Here is a 25,690-nt window from a genome sequence, read left to right as displayed (position 1 = left end):
ACCTAAATATGAAGCACGTCTCATTTATTGAGCGCCTGGTGAATGCATTCAGGAACACAAGTAAAACAATATAAAAACCTGATGAAATTTCTGCTTCTGGGCAGCACCTTCTAGAGATTATCTACACACATCAGGGTTTCTCCTGGCTCACAACTGGTCTTTGGGGTCAAGACAGAAAGCTTAAGCTATGAGTCTGTGTTATCTTATTAAATGTAAGACTGAGCATTCTTGCGGTCATTTGATAAAGGTAAATCAAGCCTCAGACGCAGACTTTTGTGTTGGCAAGAAAAAAAGGAGGAAAAACAGAGGAAGCCAGGAAACCAGAATAAAACAGGAAGTGATAAACCACTGAGAGAAAAAGAAAGCAGTGCTACATTAGTATGATCATACAGCATGTGTTTCTTCTGTAGATTAATGGAGTCGCCGTTGGCTTCATCTGTGCCAGTGCTGATGTCAACCTGAAGTGGCTCCTTGGCAGATTTGAACTGAGTGAGTTTGACGGTTTGATCAGAGAGCAGAAAACAAAACATCATAAAGTTCCTGCTCAGTCTGATGAAGATGAACATAGGCGGGCTGCAGAGCAGGTAAATAAACCAAACCTATCTCATATCTGAGAAATGATTCAACTTTTCTTATTGCTCCAAAACACTCCTAAGATGTTGGACAGCAAAATGTGATCACTGCTCAAAACAATATAAAGATGTGGAAATTAAGATGAATTGAAAGAAGCACCCTTCTCTGTTTGTCTATCTAATCCTTCCTTTTTTATTTTTATTGCTCAGATAATTTAAGAACAGATGAACACAGTCGTACTATACAGTCTGAAGTCTGTTTGTGTTTGTTGTCACACATCTCAGCAGGAGGAGGCTGAGATTTCAGAAAAATCCAACACCTTCTGTATTCAGATCTTTGTTATTGACAAGAATTATGAACTGAGGTAAGCTTTCAGAATAAAGCTGACATTTAAAACCTTAAAACCGACAGCAAATACTTCAGATAAGTGTCCTGCGTGTATCTAAAACCTGATGTATTACATCATTACTCTGAGCTCCACATCAGTGTGGCTGAGTTGCGTTTGAATCCTCACCTCATTCCCCTTCTTCCTCTCCAGGAAAGTGCCCCATTTCCCTGTGCTGGCTCTTTTCAATGAAGGCACAAAGCCTTCAGAACTAATCTTTAAAAACACTTAAAAACCTTGTGATTAAGCGATCCACTTCCTTATCACCATCACAGATGACCTTTTTTCCTCCCACACGATTCAAATGCAACATTTTCTATCCAGCACACTGCGCTGAGCATGCGTGTTTGTATGGTTTATATACTACCAGATAGGGAAAAATATGGCGATATTGGGAGGATGTCGAACAAAATGCGGTAATTTGCAAAACAAAGAGACAAGCCATATCACCATATATATCGAGTGTTGCAATATAACAAAAAAAAAAAATTATTGTGATATATAGGTTTTCTTCCATCACCCAGCCCTACTTAAAGTTGAGCATTTCCATTTGTACTGTTGTCACAAAAAAGTGCCGTCAGAGTTAATTCTTTTATAAGACATTCTACTAAACCACTGGCAAAGGACTTTTTTACTTGATGCTTTTAATGTTTGCGACTGGTCCCACACATAAACATGGACACACTCTGGATCCAGTTTTGTCACATGGTTTACCTGTTTATAACCTTAAAATGTACACGCAAACATGAGTACATTACCCCCCGTTCTTCCCTCTTTACACGGGTTGTCTGTCTATTAGAATTTTTTTTTAATTTTATTGATTGCTTTTAAAGTTTTAAATGGCCAGGCCTGCCTACCTGGCAGGGCTGCTACACCTATACAGTGCACAAAGGTCTCTCAGATGAACTGACCACTCACTCCTTGTTTCCCCATGTCAAGACTGAAAAACTGGGGGGACAGAACTTTCGCTGTTGTGGCCCCCAAATTATGGAAAAGTTGCCCCTCCATATATTAGGCTGGCCCCAACACTTGAAATTTTCAAATGACTTTTAAAAACAAACCTTTTTTCCAAGGCGTTTTTTGGGGGTAGGACCAGAGTCAGCTTGTAGTCAGTTTTAGTCAGTTTTTGGTTGCTTTTGATCTTTTTTACTTTGTTAATTTTATTTATTTTATACTTTATTGTCTATTTTAATCATGTTTTAATATTTACTGATTCATTTTTTATCTTTTTTTCATGTATTTATTTATTTTATTGCTATTTAATTTTCTTTGTCTGTTTAATGTGTGGTTTAACTTAACTTTTATCACAGTTTTTTACTGGAACGCACTTTGGTCAACCATGTTGTTTTTAAAGTGCTCTATAAATAAAGTTGGATTGGATTCTTGGACATAAAATTTTGGTCCACTAAAGGGGTTGTTTTGTAATGCAAGCTGACCTCTTTTTTTTTTTTTTTTTTACACCTACTGAATGTCTAGTGTTGACATCTGTAGGACCTCTGTGTACGGGCCATATGCAGTTGTTGTGGACAACTTTGTTTTTATAATGCTTCTATAGGCTCTGTAGACCCATGTTTTCAGAAGGTGGAGAGCATGTTCACTGTACAGAAACAGTTAAGTGTAAAGGAATGCAGAGTAGGAATCCCTGGTAGATTTGGAGCAGAAATGTCCTCAGCTTGTCACAGTTTGCAATATGTGCGCATAGACAAATACAGTTGAGCATATAGACCAGTACGCACTGGCACAAACTTCTCATACTTCCCCTTGCAACGTCTCTCAGTGCTGCTACCGATCACAGCCAAATTCACTTCCTCTTAAAATCCTTAGTTCTTCACAATAAAATGCGGGACTGCTCTTTTAAATCTCAGAATTCTGACTGTTTCTTCTGAAAAATTTTTTCTCAGAATTCTGACTTTAATCTCAGAATCCTGGAAAAAAAAAAAAAACATGTCCCCACTCAGAATCTGATAAATTCTGAGATTTAAGTCAGAATTCTGAGAAAAAATAATGCTGAGGAAAAAGTCAGAATTCTGAGATTAATCTCAGAATTCTGACTTTTTCTCAGAATTCTGACTTTTTTCTCGGAATTCTGGAAAAGAAGGAAAAAAACAGGTGCCCACTCAGAATTCTGAGATTGAAGTCAGAATTCTGACTTTTTCCTCAGAATTATTTTTCTCAGAAAAATCTGAATTCTGAGGTTAACTTTAATCTCAGAATTACGTGCCAACTTCTTTTTTCCCCCATTGCCCCTAATCCTCTTCTGTAATTTTCACCTTTGAACATGGATTTCAACAATTTCATTATTTCATTTGAATAAATTACCATTTTAACCTGGTTACAAACAAATAAGTTGATCAATTAAAAAACAGGCAAATGTAAAATAAAAAATAATATTTTTAAAAACCCACATGCACTGACTACATCGATAGGCTAACAACACATAACAAATTGTGTTTGTTTATACATAATCCATATTCATATGTATCATATTGATAACAACAATGTTGATATTGATAAATAAAAACATATTACATTTATAAACTATATCAATTTCCTGCACCTGTCATAGACGTCCACATGATGTGGACCTAATTAGTCTTTTATATGTATTGTAATTACATGTATGCATGTGTGCATGTGCATATAGATATACGTACCCTGTACAGCACTTTGGTATGTGAAAACCATACTTTATAAAAAAATTATTATACTGACTTATTTAATTTACATATGTTATCCTCCCTGCTTGTTGTGTTGCCTGCTTTATTTTTCCCAACACTGTTTTCTGATTTTCTTGTGTTCATTTTTGGATTTTAGACATTTTGTGTCACTGCGATTCCTTTTGTCTTTGCTTTCATCATAAGCATCTAAATTTATGTACATTTTAAGTAAATACCTGAAATTGTAGTATAAAAACACTTTAAGTCATAATCCAGATATAATAAATTGTTTAGTAAAGAATATTGGCTATGTAAGTGATGTGCAGGCCATGGAAAAGTAAAGTAAACACAGCAGCTAAAGTTATTAAAAGGTATGAGGCAACTTCTGCAAAATTCACAGATGTCGACTGTCAGATATCACCGTTTAAAAATGGGAAAAATATTCAGAAATATTACATGTTTTAATTAAAATATGTTTCTCACTTTTTGGAGGCTGTGACTCGGCAGCGCTGGTGGCAGCCGTCCAGAGCTACATCAGTCATATGCCGCGTTAAAGCAGGGAGAGTGACTGTTAGTTGGCTCCTGCTGAGCCCCCCTCACCGCCGCCTCACCTCCCAGCTGTTACTGAATATGGAGTCGAGTCGCTTCCTGCCGAGAGTGAGCACGTTATTAATGAGAGCAATGCTTAAAGTGACAGAGAGCTGAAGGCGAGAAGTCGAGCTGGAAGCAGCGGGCAGATTGGTCGGACAGTTGTTCCACCACAGTGATCACCAGTTTGGCACAGACTCGTAGTTACACTTAACTTCCTCTTCCTCTTCTCTTCCAGATCAGCGGACTTTATTCCTTTTCTGTTCCAGGTTTTCCCCGTGAGTATCACCTTTGCAAGTTTAAAGCTCTGTCAGATGTTCTCTACGTTATGTCAGTGACCCCTGGTTTTTCGCTAGACCTGAGAGTGGTTCACATGCCTGAAAATGTTTTTTTTTTTTTAAGTACATTAAAGCTTTTTTTTAACAAGTGAGAATTAACTTTCCAAAAGTTTCAGGCAATTAAGATGTTTAGTTATTTATTTTTGAAATTTATTTTATTTTAGCAATTTTTCAGTTGATTTGTAATTGATGATGTGGAAAAACAAGAAAAAAGGGCAGGGAACAACTACACTTGGTAATCAGAGAAACTTTGTCTGGAAGTCTCCTAGTCAATAACACCGAGCCACCCACACTTACTTACTTAAGAGGTGGCTATACCAAATGTAGCAACTAACTTAGCATTAGCATTTTGGCCACAGCCAGGAACCAGCTAACCCTCAGTTATGCGCTAACACTAGTTGTCAGCTTCCATAAACCATATGGGTCCAACCCACAGGCACTGCTAATAAGTACTAATTAGAAACAAGCTAGTAAAATACTAGAATTTCACTCAACAAAGCGAAGTACAAATTTCTTAGATGGTCTGTTCCGAACAGAAGACCAAAATCGCAAGGCTGCTCAGTACAACCTGCCTTGAAGTTGTGCTGTTTTGATGGCTAGGCCTGGAGAGAGAAGAAGAATCAATTTGATTTGGGGTTTTTGATCATTAAAAACTGTATATAAATAAAAATTGTATTACGTTCCTAAAACAAACAGAAATCACTGCATGGCTCTGATAGGTGCTCCACAGTTGGACGGGCACTGTAACAGGATGTGTCCATTGAAACAAATCAGTTCATGGAATTTCTTCTCTCCTAGATTTTACACGATCAGCTGTAAGTGGCATTATTGCAAAGTCGAACGGTTTAGAAACCACAGCCACTCAGTGACAAAGTGGAGGACCATCTAAAGTTACAGCGCTGAGCTGTATATTGCATAAAAGTCACCAATGCACTGCATCCCAAACCTTCTCTGGCATTAACATCAGCACAAAACTGCACCCCAGGAGCTTCATGCCGAGCATGGCCGTGTAGCTCCTGTTGGTGTAATTTGTAGGTGGCCCAGTGTTTTTGTCCATATATGGATTATTGTTCAGTTGTTGATGTGTGTTATCTTTGTTTGTGCAGGACCAGAACTTCTGCGTTATCACAGTTCCAAATCTGTCCACTGAGTTCCCCCTGTTGCAGAACTTTATCAGGGTGCCGTCAATTCCCACCAGCTTGCCGCAACATGAGCTCTATATCTTTCACCGCGATGGAATCAGGTAAATCTCACAGCTCAAGTTTTGTTTGTTTCCCAAAATCACAAATGAACAACACCGATAGTGTATTTGAACCTAATGACTCTGTCACTTTTAACATTTACATTTCCTCTAATATCCACTGGTGTGGTCTTCTGCTTCAAGGTTCAACATGTTTTGCAGTCAGAGACGCTGTGCTGCATACCTTCGTTGTATTGAGTGGTTATTTGTATTGATTTAAACTCATTGTATTAAATTACTGTTGCCTTCCAATCAGTTCGAAGCAGTCTGGCCAGTCTGACATCTGACAGCCACAAGACAGTTTAACTCAGAAAACTGAAGTTCACTGTATATTTTCTCTTTTTCTGACATTTTCTGCAAACCCTAGAAATGGTTGTGTGGGAAGACCCCTACTAAATCAGCAGTTTCTGAAATACTCAGACCAGGCTGTCTGACACAACAGCCATGTCACATTCAGTGACTTAACCACATTTCTTCCTCCATTATGAATCTCTTTTTGAACTTCAGAAGGTTGTCGTGATCATTTCTGCAGCCCTACATCTATCATGTTACTGCCGTGTGATTGGCTCGTTAGATACTTTGGTTAGTGTAAAGTTGAACTTCTGTACCTAATAAAGTGGCTGAGTATGTTTAGTGAAATTTGAAAAATCATCCATGTACTCCTGCAGTGCTGAGCCCAAGAGATCAACACATTCTTTAAAACAGCATCGATACAGAGCATGAACTGTTCAGTCATTTATAGTGATTATACCATGAAATCATTTATGAAGTCTCAGAGCACTATAGAAAGCATTTCCACAGACTCTTTAAGTGTTTTTTCCCCACAGGTCTTTGAGCGTGAGGCCAGCCGTGGCTCTGGACCGCTCTGCTGTCTCTGCTCTGGTGAAGGATCTGAGTCTGAATGAGTCTTTGCTGCAGGACCTGGACCGCTACTACGAGACTGGCTGTGACCAGGTCAGCCAACAAACACTGTTATTAACACACCTGCAGTCAGATTCACAAAGACAGACCTCAGCTGTGCTTTAGATCAGACAAAGACTCACACATTCAGATATATCTGCAGAAAATGAGTTTCAACTACAAGTTGAAACAACTCGTAACAAGTTCTGTTTAAATAAGACTTTGACAAAACTGGATATGAAAATCACTTTAATATCAAGGTTGTATTTTAAGATAAGATAAGATAACCTTTATTAGTCCCACACGTGGGAAATTTGTTTTGTCACAGCAGGAAGTGGACAGTGCAAAAGTTATGACGCAAAAATTAGAATACAATAAGAATAAATACAGTACACAGCTGTACAGAATAGAATAAAATAATATACTATATACAGTAGAATAAAATAGAATAAAAATATACAATAAGATAAAAATAGAATACGAATGCTATATACAACTGAGTAAAAATACAACGATGCCAGAAAAGATTATTGCACTTAGTGTTATTGCACATGTGTGGATGTGTGTGTTTGTTCAGTTAAAGTCTTTGTTGTGGAGTCTGACAGCAGTGGGGAGGAAAGACCTGCGAAATCTCTCCGTCCCACACCGTGGGTGCCGCAGTCTCCCACTGAAGGAGCTGCTCAGTGCTGTCACAGTCTGCTGCATGGGGTGGGAGACGTTGTCCAACAGGGATGACAGCTTAGCCGCCATTCTCCTGTCACTCACCACCTCCACTGGGTCCAGAGGGCATCCTAGAACAGAGCTGGCAAAGAGGAACATCTACTTCATCTCATCTGTGAAATCAAAGAAAAAATTTTGTGACTCTGAGATTAGCTTATTATGTTTGTAACTCCTGATTTTCTTCAGCCTTTGTGTAACTCTCTGAAGTAAAACTAATTAATGATGATCCTGAAGCAGTAGTATCTGCTTTCCTTTCGTTAAAGATGCTCCAGTGTGTCCTCTGCTAAAGGAAGCATAAAAGCACCTTTGCTTACTGTTTAAAGAAGTCAGACAGCTCTTATTACAGCTGCCATGCAGATACTTCAGGGTCATTTCATTCATTCCAAACCTTTCTTAAACTAACTTGACTAACTTGACCGCAGTTCCAAAATTTAGGAAACATGGATGTTAGACAGGGAATGTTGGCAGATAGGAGGAAACAGGTAAGAAGAGCAAACAGGAGGTAATACAGGTGGAGGCAGGCAGGCAGAAAACTCCGCCCTGCGCACCAACACAAAAACCAAGAGTTAAAAAAACAATATCATAAAATCTGAAACACATCATGAGATAAACAAAGTCAAACAGAACTCCAAACCCAGAGACAACAACAAAGGGTTAATATAGTAAATTTAAGGCGGGTAAGACTCTTTTTGCTCCCCTTAACTTTAAAAAATGAGATGGTGATTAATTTGGACTGTCGAGTGTAACTGGAGCGGTGTGATGATTGTCTTGGAATAACGAGGAATATTGGCTCTTGTGCCAGGGAACAGATTGGTGAGAATTCAGCTGAACGGATTTTCCTCTCTGACTGACACCCCAGCTGTCACTGCCGCAGCTCCAACACTGATAATTACTTCTCAAATGAGAATGCAGCCACTTCATGTGTATTCATGGCACTGGTCTCAGCTACAAGTAAAGTGCACTCTTCTCGTGTGTAGTTCAGTGGAATCACGGAAATTTGACGTGTTTTTGTTTGGTTCACTTGTTCCTCAGGATGCCGTTCCACTGCAGGCCTTCGTCGCCCAGGCAGAAGCAGAGTTAGTTGGGATTGTCATCATCAAGGACGAGCAGGTACTAGAAGTCTGGTTTATTAGTAAAAGTGTGAAGTGTTTGACCATTTAAACCCCCATTCTGCCTGAAAGGAGTAAAAAGATTTCTAATAAAAGGTAAATGGAGTTGCCAGCGAGCTGTTTTAAACACTAGCCTGGCTTTTCACTTCTTCTCTGACTAAAGAGCTGCGCTTTATATGATTAAAGTCTGGAATTTTTTTTTCCGTTAGGAATTGTGCTGCATGTTCATTTTTATGCTCCATCGATCTGCCGCTTTTATTTGTTTTTATTTATAATTTTTAATGCTAAATGGCCAATTAGGACACATTGTGGACATGGGATACTTGCAAAAACAAAAAGCCAACCTTCAACAACAACAGTAAAAACAATTAAACAATATAAATAATTAAGAAAATATTCTATTAAATAAAATACTAATTTGAAATAAGATAAAATAAACAATAAATAAAAAGACAATGTACAAATAAAATTAATTAAAGTTATATTAATAGCTTTAATTAATTCTTAATAATGTAGCTATTATATGACATGGCATACCAATACTTCATGGTCTAATAACACAGTAATAGGCAACAAAGGCAAAAGAACTGCAATAAGCAAAATGTACAATGTAAAAGGAGAAAAACCTAAAATATTACTCCTGAAATTTGTTCCTCTGTCGTCAAGCTCACATGAATCTGTGTCTTTGTCAGGACATCGAGTACATCCGTGCTCACTACAACATCGAGAGCTTCATCTACTTTAGCCACCATGGCTACGATGAGCACGCTCAGATACTCCACTTCGTCCTCAAAACCACCGTCCAACACTTCTCCAAGAACTTCTTTAAGGAGGTTCTCCGGCAGGCTCGCAAATCCTGCCTGTACCTCCGAATCTACCCCCCCTACCACAGCCAGGAGGTGAGTGCACGGGGCTTCCAGGTCCTTGCTTAGCCCTTAACCACTGGGCCACTTCCAGCTGGGGTGCAAGGCTGCTCATTAGTGTAACAAACTAACGAGTGCACACTGTAAAAAGTGTTAAAAAAAAAAGACAAATCCATTTTACACAGATCATGTGACTATAAAACCCCAGTCTAGGTAGCAAGATAGTGCATGTACAGGTAGCCAGTAAAGGTACACAATCAGTCTAGATGAGATGTGTAAAACATAAGGCCCAGAGGCCAGATTTGGCCTGGGAGTCCGGCCCACAGGTTGGCTTTGGAAAAGGAGTGCATATAGATTTTTAAGTTTCAACCGTGTTTTCATAAGCCAGTTTTTAAAGACCACCTCCCCAGTTTCATTCATACTCTGCAGAGGAAAGTTCCTGTTTTTTCAGTAAATGCTAAGGAAATGTCTGTTTTTTTACAGTAAGTCCACATTAACAAAAAACAAAAGAAAGATACAACATTTTGTGTAAATTAATAAAAACTTTACACTTTGAACTACTAGAACTTTTTCTCAATTTTGCACATTTACCATGTAGTTTCACAGGTTCAACCCACTTAAGATCGAAGTAGGCTATATATGACCCACGCAACATGTCCTCATCCCATCACGTAACATACCGACGCTATGTTACGGTATGTCGGTTTGTTATGCGTTCTGAGGTATGAGAGCCCTTTGGAATGAATCTATACATGTAAATGTGTTTTACGTTCTGATCATGAATCACTTTGGAAAACACTATAGTGCAAATAGTGCAAAAAAATAGTGCAAATGTACAGTAGGACATAATCATTGGCTGAGTACTCTCTGTTGTTAATGGATTTTCAAAACATTTGCCTTCCTGTTTTTATGACAGGTGGTCTAATAAATTCGTTAAGTAATTCGTTAAGTAATTCAGTTTGTATTAGTTCTGTGTTGGATTATCACTGATTACTTTGACTTAAGTCACAGAAAGTCTGAATAAAGGCAGAATTAGATTAGATCATCCCTGCAGCAGGAAGGGAAAATAAGCTGTTGAAAGCCAGGAGAATTTTTTCACAACCCCGTAAAAACATAAATAAAACCAAATGTTTTTATACTGAGTTTTATTCATTTAATGGTTTCCTCTAATTCAGCAAACTTTTATTTATGGAGAGAGCAGGTTGGATATGGAATTGTGCTCGTGGCCGTCTAACTTGATCAGAGAGACGGGTTTGTGGTCGTGTTGCGCCTGTCAGCAGGTCATTTTTTACAGCAGGCTGCCGGTCCCCGAGGTCGGGGCAGCAGGTGTCGACAGCGCTGCCAGCTCAACCTCTCCACGCCATAATAAGAAATTTCCTCAACGTGTAGAGACCTTCCACTTCCTCTGCTAATTAACTTCCACAAACAAGCACCAGATTGGGTGATCGTGATGTGAAAATGGAATAATGGCAGAAGATAAGCAGAGGGGTTTAAGCTGTGCTTGGGCAGCGTGTGTCAGTGGTGTAACGCTTGTATCATCTAACTCTTCACCCGAGCTCGTTATCACCACGTAGCTTTCCAGTTGCACCCCCCCCCAAAAAAGCCCCAAACTGATTGCTGTTTAACCTCCGATGGGGTTTTCCCTTTCTGTGCTCACTGACTCCGTGCCCTCTCTCTCTGCACTCAGAATTCCTGCGTCCACCATCTGCATTATGTCCTCAACTGCGCCGTCCCCGTCTGCCCACGACGCCAGATCATCTACCCGCTGGAGGAGCTTGGCATCAACGCCCCGTCTAGGCGGCTCACAGAAGACCAGGTGGGCACAGCAGCAGGCTGACAGGAAGCCTCCTGCCAGGGAGTTTAGATGGCAGGGAGCACAGCAGGGTGCGCATGTGGCCACCAGGCGGTGCTGTTTCAAAAGAGTTCAGACAAACTGTAGGTATGCAAGAGAAACTCACTGCTGGAGGATGAAGTGCACAGTTTGATGGAATGAACGTTCATGTTTTAGAGATGCTTCTGAGCAGCTTTTTCCCCCACACCTACAACAATTTATCACATTCACTTTGAAACAAATGTTTTTAAACTACTCTACTGAGGATTAACTACAAAAGTCCTCCCACATTCATGTGCAAAAAAGCATGATGGACTAATCAGCACACCGTGTTTGGCTCAGAAGATGAGATTTAGTTTTTTAACTTTTAGGGAAATCCTTTGAGGATTTAACTGTCTCAGGCTCAAAGCTGTGTACACAAAAGAGCCAAGACTTCTCAGGTAAAACCTCACAAACACATCCAAACTGTTAAACCTCCACTCAAAATAACAGATGATCATTCAGATAACACCTAGAACCAGTGAAGATTTGTTGCACCATTCATAAAAAATGTAGTGTGTATTTCCAGTTGTGCTCCAGTTTTACAGTTTTACTGATGAGATGAAATGAAATATCAGGATACAGTAAAGACCTGAGATTGTGGCTGCAGTCGATCATACTTCTTTGTCCTAATTCACTCATTCAGATATGAAACAAACAGTGTTCAGCCCCACTGTCACCCTGAACTGGATAAGTGGAAGGAATGTATACTAAATCTTTGTACACTTACATTTGCTTGTATTGAATAGCTCATAAGACTTTATAAGTGGTCAGTTCCACATTACCCCAACATGGTTATAAGAAGCATGAATCAAGTAAACCTTTTGTTGTTGTTATAGAAACGTGGAATGAGGTCATTTCTTTTGTTTCTTGTCATTGTGAGTCCATGTAAACAAATATGCCGTGTCACAGATTGCCCTTCCGATTACTTCACTGCCTCTCAGCGTTTCCATCCATTGCTGGAATCAACCTCAGACATCCTTCGAACTGGCATATATTGATTAAATTACATCAGAGAACTGCTTAAGATTGGACATCTGTGTTGTAGTTTTCCTCCAATTCTATCTTTGTGGTTTGCTTTTTTGTGTTTTAGTGTTTGAGAATGTGTTTAGAGTATTTTAGGGAAGGACAGATTGTGTCTGACTCAGTGAAAAGGGTTTAAGGTTTTGTTGAATGAGTGACACATTCTGCCGAGGACATCGATGATTTGGGTCCGAGAATGGCACTAAGGTTTTTGGTATGTTTATTGTTCCAGCATCTTCTGTGGCTTCAGTCTTATAGTCTCAGTCTTCTGTCTGTTCATGTAATCCCAGACTGACTCCATGATGTTGAGACCATGCCCTGAGGGGAGTCAGACCATCTGTCGCAGGTCTGTTCTTGTAACTAAACATACAAATGAAAGGAAAACCAGCACAGTGTTTCAGGCAGGTGTCAGGCCATCGCTTTCCTTCAGATCAGCTTTGATGCTTTTTGAAGAGTAATACTCACCTGTTTGTGTGTCAGCTCAGCACTGATGATAATAAAAAGCTGAGGTTAATTATATGAAAGTGAGAGAAAACACTTGCATCATCTTCCACGTGCAGTGTATGCTGAGCTGTCACCTGCTGCCTGATTTCCACTATAAGTTGATTAAGTAAAGGGAAAAAGTGCAACAGAATAAAGAAAATGAAACTAACAGCCTGGGTTTTAGTACCTTGGTTTGTCGCTCTGTTTAAGGCATATTTTCTTCTGTAAATATGAAGTGCAGCTTCTTAAGATGACTTCAGTAAAAGGTGGAGAAAAGCAGGTGAAAGTAGCCTGTGTGAATAATGGCATGGTTTCAGCTGTCAACCATGTTTGGGGCTTAAAGCCTGGCTGATTGATTTTAACATCCTGCACTTCAAATATTTACCCCATGTTCAGCAGCGCTCTTTCCACCTGAGGCGTCACCATGTACACTAACATGTTCATTTCACTCCATCACCCCCCTCCCCTCCCGCCAGCCCCATGCCAGTCATGATTTCCACGCTGCCTGATAACAGCTTCGCCTCCGAGATCTTTGTCCCAGCCTCCTCCCGATGTCGGCCCCGGGATGACTAATCAAATTTAAAGCACCTGTTCCCTCTCTGTCAATACGGGATCATGTTACGCAGTGCCGTGGTCATTGTGTGCGGCAAAGGTGAGGCACCTCCAGCGCGATAAGAGCGGCTGCACCTGCTCCACCTCACATGCAGATGAGACAGGAGCTTTGTTCATCTGATTACCTCATCTGGTTAATTCCTGCAGTATTCAGACAGATGCATCTAGGCATTTAATTTTTCCAGTATATGATAACAGATGAAGGGTTTTTACATATAAAGTAAAGCTCGGTTTCAATAAATGTCGACCTACAGCAGCTGTGTGAGACATCAGCTTAAAAATCACTGTTTGTCTTATCTATTTTAAAAGTTAATAGAACAGACAGATATACATGCAAACAATAATATGAGATTTTTTTTTCTTCAGGGTAAAGGCTAGTCTAAATGAACCAGAAAACGGTCATGACATGATCTTATCTTCAAAATTAAGGCGCACATGATACCGGCAAGTCAGTGTCATCACCAAAAAGCTTTCACAGACTTTTCAGAGCCAGTGTGCTGCTCATTTCATATTTATTTACATATTCAAACAGGATGTCCCAGTTTATATTTATAAATGTAAAATAATGTAGAGAACAGTAATGCAGTCTGTTCATACTTTTTCTTAATCATCTTTCAGGTAGTAAAACGTGCTTAAATTAGCTTTAGACAGGAGTAGTATGTGGGACCCATGTTGGTTTTCTTGAGTGACCGTATTTGGACCAGAGGGTGGAGTTCATCTAATTCTGACAAACTTGTTATCAGTCTGCATTCATAAACTACATGGATGTAACACACAAACGCACACCTGTCTGATAATTAGTGCAAAATAGCAAACCTGTAAAATACTGGAGTTTCACTCAGCAAAACAAGCACAGGCTCAGTTTGCAATAATATAATATAATCAGTCATAACAGCCATACCTCCATACCCATAACTCCAGTATCCAGTTCTGACAAAATTCCCACTGGGAAGTTTTTATCCATCAAACTATCCAAAACACTCTTTTTGCACCAGTTTTTAAACATGCTTTTTTAATACTGGTAAATCATTTTAACCCAGACGTCTGGGGATCGACTCACTTTGGAGCTTGCCTCATGTGGTCGTTAGTGGAACTGCAGATTATTGCATGAAATTCATTTGGTTTTTCAGCATCAGTGGTTGCTGCATGATTTAACCTAGTATTACCTGCAGTAATCACACAATATACATCACATATCGACTCCAAGGCTACTTTATCTCCAGTCAAGCAAAAAATTAAAAATAATGAGCCTGTGCATTCAAAATTAAAATAAAGACAAATTGACTTTTACTGCTTACATAAGTTCCTGAGATGAAACCCTGTTTCCGACATGCTGTACAAAGACCAAATGAAAAAAATGGAAAATACAGTTACACCCATCTATTTTGGAGCACATTTTTCAGGTTTTAACTCTCTGTACAAAAATATTCAAATAACATGAAAGTACACGCTCTCAGCTTTAATTCGAGGACCAAAATGTGGCATTAATTGTTTAGTAATCACAGACATTTTTATAAATAGTCTGTACTCAGAGGCTCGTGCAGCTGGAATAATTGCAGAATGTGGTTTGGTATTGTATTGCTAAAATTAAAATTACCCGGAGGGCTGCATACACATGGTTTAGCTTCTGCGGGATAGTTTTCCATTCACAATCATGTTACTAATTAACTTAATTAGTTGTTCCATTAAGTGTTTTTAAGCATTACACACCTCTCAACCTTTTCTGAAATATGTTGCTTCAAAACAAAAGCTTGGTGTATATACTAAATTACCAAACACAATTCAAAATCAAACCTGCAAAGTTTAATTTTTTGTGATTTTTTGATGCTTCAAATTTTTCAGTGTGTGGCTTATTTATCATATAAAATAACCAAGGCTTCTTACGTTTTCCTCCTACAGTCAAACCTATGCCAAAACACCTCCGTGTATGTGACAGATGTTGGGCTCACATGCCCTCGTGGAAATTTATTTAAATATCACACAAAGGTTAATTCCACCCATGCCCCCCCCCCCCCACACACACACGCGCACACGCACACACACTTTTTTCTTTTACTTTTTTTTTTTTCTCAGTGTTGTTTTCATTCAATAAGGTGCATTGTGGGGCCAATCTGTTTAATTATAGAAAATGAAGGCGACATTAGCTGCCTCAGATCACAGTGAGAGGAGGCGAGAGAGACGATTGGCCTTGGAGAATTGGGAAATTGGAATGGCGTGTTCGACCAATTCCTGTGGGACGCTTTTGTGATTGTTGGAGAAAAGGGTTCCTTAACTCTCAGGTCACACATTTGATCTCTTCCCATCCCAGCGGGCTTTCCGTTTTGGCTAAAATTAAATGTGCTTTGCACGAAATGTTATTCATGCTACTTGTAATTATACGCTTATGCAGGGAGGCAGGACTCTGTATATTTTGGCAGATTGCGTGTCAGCTCATTAAAATTCTTCTTCCCTTGAAAAAAGATGTATAAAAAGTTCATATGCTGTTGGAAATTTGCAGCATTTAATGTAATTTCCTTTTTTCTTTTACGCAAGAAAATCCCTTTGCTTTGAGCCGTTTCTGCTCAAACGCTTGTGAACTTTTTTGAAAACTGGTGAAAAGCATGATTGATGGCGTGTCCATTAAGTTTCACACAGCGCAGACGTTTAGGGCCTAAGATTCAGCACGAGTCGCGCTTGAATGTCACAGAGTATAAAGAGAAAAGCTGAAAGCTTGCAGGCTGATGAGGTACCCCGATGAAATCTGCTGAGCTGTGAATGGGAGAAATTGGACAGGTCATTATGTAATAATAAGTACATTTGCTGCATTTATTTAATTTCCTGAAAATGGTGTCAGTCGTTCTGGGAGTGATGTGTCGCCTCCAGATGGGGGTAAACGTGACAGACCGTCTCCTCTCTTTGTTTCTCTTAGGCACCGTTTGCTCTCAGCCTCGTCAGCAGAAAGTTGACCATGGAGCCAAAGGTCACCATTAATACCCGGATTGTGCTGGTGGGAGCGTCGGACACAGGTTTAGCTTTCCTCGAGGTGCTTTGTTCCTGGTGAGTCTGCCTCTGAACTAACTCCAGGATTGATTGCGGCTGTACTTTCTAAATTTGTGGCAGGAGTGACAGCGTTTTTCCTATTTCACTCTGATCCGATTAGCTGTTTGGTGTCCCGGGGCAAAAATTTGCTCAAGCCCTTATTAAGCCTCTCACAGAAACCTCTCACCATCTGTGCATTGTGTATGTACCTTATCATCTCCAAGTCCCCATCAAGCACAGAGCACACAGCTCTGCTGCACACGGCACACAGCTTCATTAGCTGCTCAGAATCTCACCTATACACTCAAAGTGCTCCCAAGAGTTTCTGTCTGTCGGGTAGTTTGTGGTGAACAGGCGGATGTAAATGTGCCACGTACAATATTGTTCCTTTGTGCCATAGAGTGCCACTGTTGCCACCAACATATGACATATTCCTTCATGAATCATTATAGTCATATTCAATCTGACCATACACACCAGCCGGTTGCCCCAAATACTCACAGGATCAAATATAGATTAATCCACTTCTAAAAGTAGTTCCTGATAAATTTATCATGTTTACTCATGTTTAATAAAAATTGATTGAACTTTTAAAGTTGCTCTTATGGCATTGATTAAACTGATAAAATTAATTTGTGTTTAAGATTACATATTCAAAATAGGTCGCAGTGGATGTCTCCATATATGTCTAATAATGAAAGTCTGTGTAAATGGCACTCAGAATCATCAAGTGGCGCAACCTGTAGTACAGACACTTAAACATGCACCTCATGTTTCTGAATCAGTAACTGTCTGCAGACAATGATGTCTGCTATAAGCACAAACAGGTCACACTGCATGTGGCAAAGAAGAAGAACACGGTGAGGATGCAGGTGCTGTAATAGAGATCTGGCAGATGTTAGAATGAAATGTGTTTAGGTGCCCGAGTAGCCCAGAGCCTCTCACTTGAGCTTCTGTTTCATTTCTTTATCGCCTTTCATGCCAGGAATCCAAACCTCTGGAAATGTCACTTGACTTCAGCTCAGGCGTCTTCTGTTTGCCTCTGTCCTCGCTCCCTGAGATTAACTGCTCCAGCAAATAATAAGAAGCAGAGGGCTGCTGATTCAGAGCCAGCTGATAGCTGCCAGGCAACCAGGGTTGTTGTTTTGAGAGAGCGAGATCTCTCAGCGCTCATAGAGCTGGTGAGGCTGGCACTGCGGCGGTGCCGGGGCAGGCGCACGCAGCTGTCTGAGGCCTGGCATTCAGCGGGGCCAGAGCCGGCCCCCTTTAATTTGCCACTCCACTGTTTCCCCCGTCAGGATCTGCTGCAGCGATCTGTGTTTGCTGTCACTAATGAGTTGACTAATGAGGCAGTTAGTGTCTACTGGACTAATGGTGAGGCGGCAACACATTTAGAGGGTGAAAGATGGGTCAGTTTCGGCCTGCGAGGGGCCCCCCTTATCAGCCTTGCCCAAATGTCCACCCCCCTCCACACCAACACAGATTTCCTTGTGCTCATTGAGTCCACCCCCCCCCCCCCTCTCTCCATTACTGGCTGGGACGGGGTCAGGCAGATAAAGAGCTCTGCAGCGGCTCAGCCCTTTGCTCACCGCGGTCAGACTGCAGGGTCACCACAGCTGTCTGTCACCGGCAGATAACAGAGCAAATCCAGAGCTGCTGATTTTGTCGCATCCAGACGCCAATAATGGGCCATAATGCCTCGGCGCTGCCACAAAAAATCCATCTTCTGGCACGGATTGACAAGAAAGTTTGACTGTGGTCGCTGTCAGATTGTTGCTGTGTTATTGTGTTGTTGTTATTATTCGCATGTTCATGTCAGAAAGCAACGCTTAAACCAATGCTGACACAAAGCACGGAGGCATTTTTATCTGATCCAGCTATAAATATTGTTTGCTGGGAAATGTGTTTATTATGCTAATATCTACAGGTCAGTAATGTAGAACTTTTAAAGGAAAAAAAAGTTACTTTAGGTGATTCGTCAAATCATTTATATTTTTACCTTTTCGTTTGTTTGTTTTTTTTCTTCAGTAGATGGAAGGTCTCTCAGCTTGCTAGTTATCACATTCCAAGTTAAAGTTATAGCAGTAACTTTATACCCAAGCCTCAATAACACAATCATTTTTTATATGCCTAAATGCTTCCTAGCCTAACATTCACATTTTAATCAACATGTCAGGACTAACTCATAGTTCAATATCTTTGGCATGCAAACAGGAGCAGCCAGGGATCAAACCACCAAACTTCTGATTTGTAGATGACCTCTTCTACTTTATCATACTATTACCTGCTCATTAGTGTAAGTAATGTGCTGGAGGTTGAACGCCTGCTAGCAGCTAACTGCCAGTGACAGAGCGACTTGCTGGTCTTGTGAGGATGCTGATTCATAAAAACTGGAATTTTGCTTATTTCACAAATTTTTCCACCCCCATAGATTGGCATTTGAGTACCACCCACTAAGATGGAGCAGCAAGGTTTATGACTAATACTGCAGTCAGCCTACAGGTGTGATTTGAGACCAACTTTACAAAATGTGCAGTATAATGAGTCATTTAATGAAAGCATTATATAAAAACCAGCAACTTTTGGCTCACATCAAAGTGCTAAGCAGATTTTCATTCAGCTGACCAGGTGGTGTCTTTGGAATCAGCTTCTGTTTATCATCTCCGTGGAGCTGTGGTGCAGGATATTTAATAGTACCTGTAATATTTTACAGGTAAAATAAGCACCCAGGAAAGTCTGTTTTTGGTTATTTGGCTGTAGTTGTAGTCCTGTAACAATCCTGTATACCAGATATAACCTTAAAGTACCTCTTCAATATGAGGAACCAAGCACAGCCATCGTGTGTTTACCACATGCCTCACTGCATGTATCTACTGCTATAACTGCTCACTAATATGAAACAACAGCCTTCCCATGTACAATCGGTTTAGCAGCATTTTGGTGTCTGGTGTTGTCAATGTGCGCCGCTGGGCGTTAATTTAGCAGGAAGCACAGATAAGAACAGAGCAGGAGGTGATCAGAGTGTCAGGGTGATAAGGCTGGACGCTGCGAGGTACACACACACACTTTGCTATTCACTGAGCGCAGGAGCTGGAACTGCTGTTATCAGCTGTGTAATGTCCTGTCGGCCACAACAAAGGAGGCTATTTGCATCACAAGAGATGGTTTATACTGTCAACAGTAAACTCACAAGAGCTCAGACGGCTCCAGTTTTTCATGCTCAGGAACCACAAACGCATCAGCAGGCTGGAGAATGTGCACCTGAGAAGCTTTACGCTTTGTAAACATGCCTACATTGGTAAACAGAGGGATTTTAAAAGGTTTATGATTTATGTAAAAGCACCATAATATGTAATTTCAACAGTGTACTGAATTTTGAATTAAAGCTAAACTCCTGAGCTGCTCTTTTTAGCCCCGTGTAATTTACGTTTGTCAATCTTTACAAACGGAAACTTGCCAGCGAACTGAGGATACCCCCCCCCCCCCAAAAAAAAAAAACAACAACAAACAAAACCAAACCAGACAGTGTGACAATGGTATAAATAGCTGTTTTCAGTTCAGTGCATTCAGATCTGTTATAGTTTCTATTTTGTAGAACTTGTTTTCTCGTTTGGATCATGGTGTCAGGAGTCAGCTTTAAATCAACCTCAAGTGTATTGAAAACGCAGTGTCCGCAGTAAATGAGCTGCTAAAGGTGCAGGATGGGCTATCATGACAACGTTTCAATGCACCGCCGTTTCAGTTCATAAAACCATTCTGCTATGTTTGTGTTCTCAGGTTAAAGGTGGATAACAGTCTGCTGTTTGCGCAACAGTTCAGATGCAGGCAACATTTTTCAGTCTAATATTGGCGTTCCAGTTTCTGTGTCTGCATACATATTTAAATAACCGGATAAAAAACACGACCCATTATACAACATCCCAGTTTCAGTGTTACTTAAGTTTAGTTATTGTTAAATTGGTGTTAAGCAGTTTTGTTACACTTAGATAGCACAGAGGATACCTAAATTTGACAAAAGTATACTAGAGGTGTGCTACAAGGTGTCTTTAGCTGTTTGTGTATCCACAAGCGAATGTCAGGAACATCTGTCAGTCAGTGGTGACACACCCACACAGACCTAAGAAGAAGACTGATTAGCCTGAGTAAGTGAAATATGGAAAGGTTGTTATTCCTCCGGTGTTCAAGACATTTAAACATTACGATAAAGGTAGCTTTGAGCGCTGTAAACTAACTTTCTGGATAAATAATGTTGAAAGAGTAGAGAAAAAATAAAAAAGCTTCACTCTTGTCAAAAGTAAACATGTTAATAGACATATGCTCATAGCTCGGTATGCAATACTCAGTGCTTGCTGCTATTGTTATCCAACCACTGCACTTCCATTTTGCTGCTACTCGGCATCTAAAATGTCAACTGTGTCATTGTATCCTTGAATTTCCCAACTGTGGGACCAATAAAGGCTTTGTTGTCTTAGCTTATCTATGATTCTTTACCTGGCCTTATATTCCCGTAACACAAAATCATCACTATATCAACTGAGTTGTGACTTTTATTCCATATTTTCTTCTTTTTGTGGCTAGCTTTAGTCTGCTTTTCTAAATGTTTTTATACATCTGTGAACAAAATGGAAATTACAGTCTTCAACAGTTGTTTACACACATTTTTGAATCTTTGGCTGATTTTTTTCAAAAGTCTAAACATAAAAACCCAAAATGCAATTCAAAAATGTTTTTTTTTTTTCCATTTCTTTTTTTGTGTGTGTGCATCAAAACGGCCCAGACACATACACCGACATATAAATAGCTCTCCCTGCCAGCCAACAACACAATGATCTGCTCAACACAATACACTGCTGCACACTGATCAGCAAGTTCATGCCTTATTCATTTTCACTCTATGTTGTGGCAAAAGGTGTGTGTATGTGTATGTATATATATATATATATATATATATATATATATATATATATATATATATATATATATATATATATATATATATATATGGGAAGCTTCCCAGGGTCCTCCTCTCACTGTGTGTTCACAGCGTTATGTGGAATAGCACTCATGCTTTTCGCTGCTGTTTGTTCTCTCACAGCCCTCACCTGAGGTTCAACAGCCTGACCCTCATTTCAACACACGGTTTCCCCGGCGACTACAACCGCGAGGACGCTGGATTTCTGTCCACAAGGTGAGTGAACAGAACAACATGCACATGAAAATGGAAAACCTTGTTGTGCCATCTCGCATTCCCAAACATGTTGGATATATATCGACATACCATCAGACAGCTGGAAAAGCACCAGAGTGTGTGATTATTTTAAGTGTAATTAAACTCAGTTAAAAACAGTGTTTTAGAAGGAAAAATGTAAACGCAACATGACATTATTATTATTTCAGAATATTATGAAAGAAACTTTAAAAGCAATGTTATTTGCCACTATGTGAGGCAACCTCTTTCACATTAATGAATCAGACACATTTGCAGATTCTTGTACACGTTTCCAAGTTTCAAGTTTTATTGTCATGTACAGATAAACACTGTAGCCACATTTATCCATAATGAAATTCTTTGGCTCGTGCTCCTCAGCTTTACATGAGCATATAGAGAGTGTGCAGTTATATTGAGAAGAAAATAACAGAAAATAGCAGTGGTAGTAATAAAATAATAATAATAATAACAATAACAATAACAATAATAATAATAATAATAATAAAAAGGAGAGGAAAAAAGTATTAAATATTAGAGAATTTAGTTGGTATTTACATTTAAGACAAGTTGGTATTTACAAGTTTGTGCAAGAGTATCTGCAGGTTGTACAAAGTTGTGCAGTGAGCATTTAAGTAGCATTTGTTGAAGTGACAGTGTGCAGAGTCCTGTTATTGTAGTGAGTGTGTAGTGTTGTGTATGGAATGTCAGCAGTTCAAAAGTCTGATGGCTTGTGGGTAAAAACTGTCCCTGTGTCTGGTAGTGTGGGTCTGGATGCTCCTGAACCGCCTGCCGGACGGCAGGAGTGTGAAAGGTCTGTGTCTGGGGTGGCTGGGATCAGAGAGGATCCGCTGTGTCTTCCTCATGCAGCACTGTCTGTAGAGATTCGGCATGGCTGGCAGTTCAGTCCTGATGATGCGCTGTGCTGATCTCACCACCCTCTGCAGAGCTTTGTGGTCCAGACCATTACAGCTGCCACACCAAGTGGTGATGCAGCCAGTCAGAATACTTTCAGTGGTGATTTTCAACCGTGATTTCCACAAACATTAAGAACATTTGTACACATTTCTTTTTAAATTGAGCCGAATTCTGTGCCAGAGACCGGCCAACAAATGATGACAGACACTGACATTGTCAGTGCATATTAAAAATACAGATTTCTAACTGAAAGTGCATCATCATCATTGTGGAGGCTTGTATTAGAAAATTAGCATCAATATAATTCTATTAGTTTAAGTTTCTTCTTCTCATCTTCATGCAGTCATGCCTACAGCAGCAGAGACTTGGCCCAGATCCCAGTGCGTTCCTTCATCAGAGTGGTGACGGGGAAGTTGGTGGGCATCAGAAGGAAGTCCAAATACGTCCTCTTGTCCAGTGGGGAGAAGGTGCCCTACGACCACCTCATCCTCTGTACTGGCCTGCAGTATCGGGTGAGATGATTGGTTCTTTTAATGTGAGTTGTAAAAAGTCTTTCCTCTGACAGCAGAGCTGTTGCTGCAGTGTGAACTGGGTGAAAAATATTTCCAACTTATGTGTGCTGTTTGGTTAGAGAAAATAGCAGAAAACATCTCATTACAATGCAGTCACATCCACCTGCACCGCCCCCACTACACACACACTAATAACCATGAATCAGAATGATCAACTTTTTTTATAAATTCAACAAAAATTGAAGCATGAGCTGTAGAGAAGTGTTTTTAATCATAAAACAGTTGTATTTCCCTGCATTAGATAGCAGAGGTGTCCCTAATAAAGTGCTCAATGAGTGTTTTCAGTAGGTTTTTTTTTTTTGCTTAAGCATCAACAGGATTCACAGACTACACTCGAGCCATACCTGAGTTACAAAAAACAACAATATGACATCCTTGTGTCGCCGATGTTCCTTTGGCATTATAATTTAGTTCTAACTTTAAGAGGAGAAAAAAAGCTATTTATAGCTCTTTAAAGCTGACACAGAGGACACAGCTGCAGCACTTAGACAGGTGAAATAACAACAAAATGTTTGTTTCTGACCTGAGGCTAAGAAATGGGCAGGAAAAGACAGGAATTAAAATCATAGACAACACACAAGAAAAAGCCAACTGTCAAAGTAAAACAGGAAACATACAAAAGACAGAATAAACAGGGACTGTGTCTATATGTCAGGTTGTCTCTGGGGACATCTCAGGCCCTCCAAGGTTTGGAGGCCTATCTCCACCCACCACCACTTCCCCTGCCGGTGGCGGACTCCCTCAGGTGTCGGTGCGTTGGTGGTTCTTTGTGCCTGGGGGTGGGCGTCCGGGTACACACCGGCTCACTCCTTGGCGGCCGCTTATCGGGGCCTGGAGCCTGGGGCTCGCTCGGGCCACTTCGGAGGTGAGGTGCCCCCGGCCTCTCGGCCTGGGGCTCGGTCACTCAGGCACAGCTGGCTGCCGGCGGAGCTCACGGGCGCGTCACTGCAACTCCCCCTGGCTTCTGCTCCGCGGCTGCTGAGTGAGCCCTCATCTGGGACTCTCCTCAGCTCTTACTGGGACAGTGGCGCGGCTGCCCCTCTGTTGGTCTTCCTTGGTCTCTTGTGTTCTGGGGGCCTCTGGATGTCTGGAGTTTTGATCTCCTCCATACCTGCTTCATACCCTGGAGGACAGGGCTGTGGCTCCCCCACACCCTCTAGCAGATCGTTACATGGAGAAACCTTTGGAATGCAAGCATGCTGATCCACACAGGTATGCACACAGGTGTACACATGGGTGTTCACAGATGCGAACTACAGCTTTCTTGGCTGCTGCCTCAAAGCACATTGTGCGCTGTCTATCTTGCGTGCTGCACAATATCGTTTATTACTTAGTATCTACTGATATCTACTGCTAGCTAGTTTATTGTGATGGTGCCGTTTTTTTTATTATGTTGCTCTTTGTTGTTTGCTTTCTCTTCTGTTTTTTTTCTCCATACAGGTGACCCAGGTGTTTTGTTTTTTTTGTTTGTTTGTTTGTTTTTTCTTCCCCCCCTTCTCACCGTCTCTTCTCCCCTTTGGTTTTCTTTCTCTCCCTCTCTTTCTTTCATTCTTTCTCCCTGTCCTATCCCCCAGTCATGTCTGTCCCATTTGTAGCAACTGAAAATAAAATAAATTCATAATTATAATAAAGGTCAATCAAATGGACCAATATGGCAAGGCCATGATGATCCACTTGGTAAAATAAATCCGCTTGGCATCTTTCTTGGCCTTAAGACAACAATTCTGATGGCTAAAGATCCAAACGGGACACAAAAAACCCCCAAAAAAACAAAACAAAAAACCAGAATAAACAGGGAAAGTTTAACCGAGAAGGCACATACATGAGAGAGGAGAGAGAACAGACTGGGGAGATTAATACAACAATGGAATGAAAAACAGGGACCAGAACTCAATAATTTCATTTGAAGCTCACAAAAAATAAAAAACATTGTCAGCATGAGAATAAAATCAAAACAGTGATCCAAATCAATAAATATAAAAGAACCAAAGCTTACGAACATCCCCACACCCTCGGACCACGACAGCAGGTCTGTCACACTGTCTTGTTATATGATCTTTGTCCATGCTGAAGGACACTTTGTACATAATGGTGACGCACAGCATTCCTTTCATGATGTCTCCTTTTAACTGTTTGATATTGCATGACTGAAATGTAAGAAGTTAAAGAAATGAATTTAATTTGTTTTGTGTGTGTGTGTGTGTGTGTGTGTGTGTGTGTGTGTGTGTGTGTGTGTGTGTGTGTGTGTGTGTGTAGGTACCGTGTCCCACTGGTGTAGATGTGAGCCAGCCTGTCACAAACAGCCAGCTGCACTCCACTCACAGCAGATACACTGGGCCCGTGCCCTCCAACCTCTTCACCCTCAACGACCTCCACGACTGCATGGCTGCTCGCCGCTGGCTCTGTGCCAACTTTTTGGAGCTGGAGGGTAAATGGAAAGCCTCGCCTACACACACACACACACACACACACACACACACACACACACACACACACACACACAGAGAACACCTAAAATTAATCTGTAGTAGTATGTCATTACTCAGCCAGTCGCTGCTGAAGTGCCCCGGTATAATTAGCAGCTAATTAGCTGCAGAGAAATCTTTCATCTCCGT

General features: G+C 40.6%; 1 protein-coding gene across 2 annotated transcripts in view; it reads left to right on the top strand.

Annotated features, from left to right (window-relative positions):
- The window catches only part of cfap61 (cilia and flagella associated protein 61), a 45,663-nt gene that overhangs the window by 4,914 nt on the left and 15,059 nt on the right, over window positions 1-25,690 (top strand). The window contains exons 7-18 of one of the 2 annotated variants that reach the window (XM_086265134.1): window positions 411-584; window positions 858-937; window positions 4,442-4,481; window positions 5,648-5,784; window positions 6,609-6,735; window positions 8,434-8,511; window positions 9,203-9,409; window positions 11,061-11,189; window positions 16,270-16,397; window positions 21,475-21,567; window positions 22,847-23,015; window positions 25,332-25,503. In XM_086265134.1, coding sequence (XP_086121260.1) covers window positions 411-584; window positions 858-937; window positions 4,442-4,481; window positions 5,648-5,784; window positions 6,609-6,735; window positions 8,434-8,511; window positions 9,203-9,409; window positions 11,061-11,189; window positions 16,270-16,397; window positions 21,475-21,567; window positions 22,847-23,015; window positions 25,332-25,503 — 1,534 coding nt within the window. The remainder of the gene's footprint in view (window positions 1-410; window positions 585-857; window positions 938-4,441; window positions 4,482-5,647; window positions 5,785-6,608; window positions 6,736-8,433; window positions 8,512-9,202; window positions 9,410-11,060; window positions 11,190-16,269; window positions 16,398-21,474; window positions 21,568-22,846; window positions 23,016-25,331; window positions 25,504-25,690) is intronic. The other variant, XM_086265135.1, reaches the window with a different exon arrangement.

The sequence above is a fragment of the Aulonocara sp. 'chitande type north' Nkhata Bay genome, linkage group LG15, assembly GCF_057382095.1.
Source record: "Aulonocara sp. 'chitande type north' Nkhata Bay isolate Kocher_YH1m ecotype deep benthic linkage group LG15, A_spYH_male_GT1.1, whole genome shotgun sequence".
Lineage (NCBI taxonomy): Eukaryota > Metazoa > Chordata > Actinopteri > Cichliformes > Cichlidae > Aulonocara > Aulonocara sp. 'chitande type north' Nkhata Bay.
This window is presented reverse-complemented; position numbering and strand designations above follow the sequence as displayed.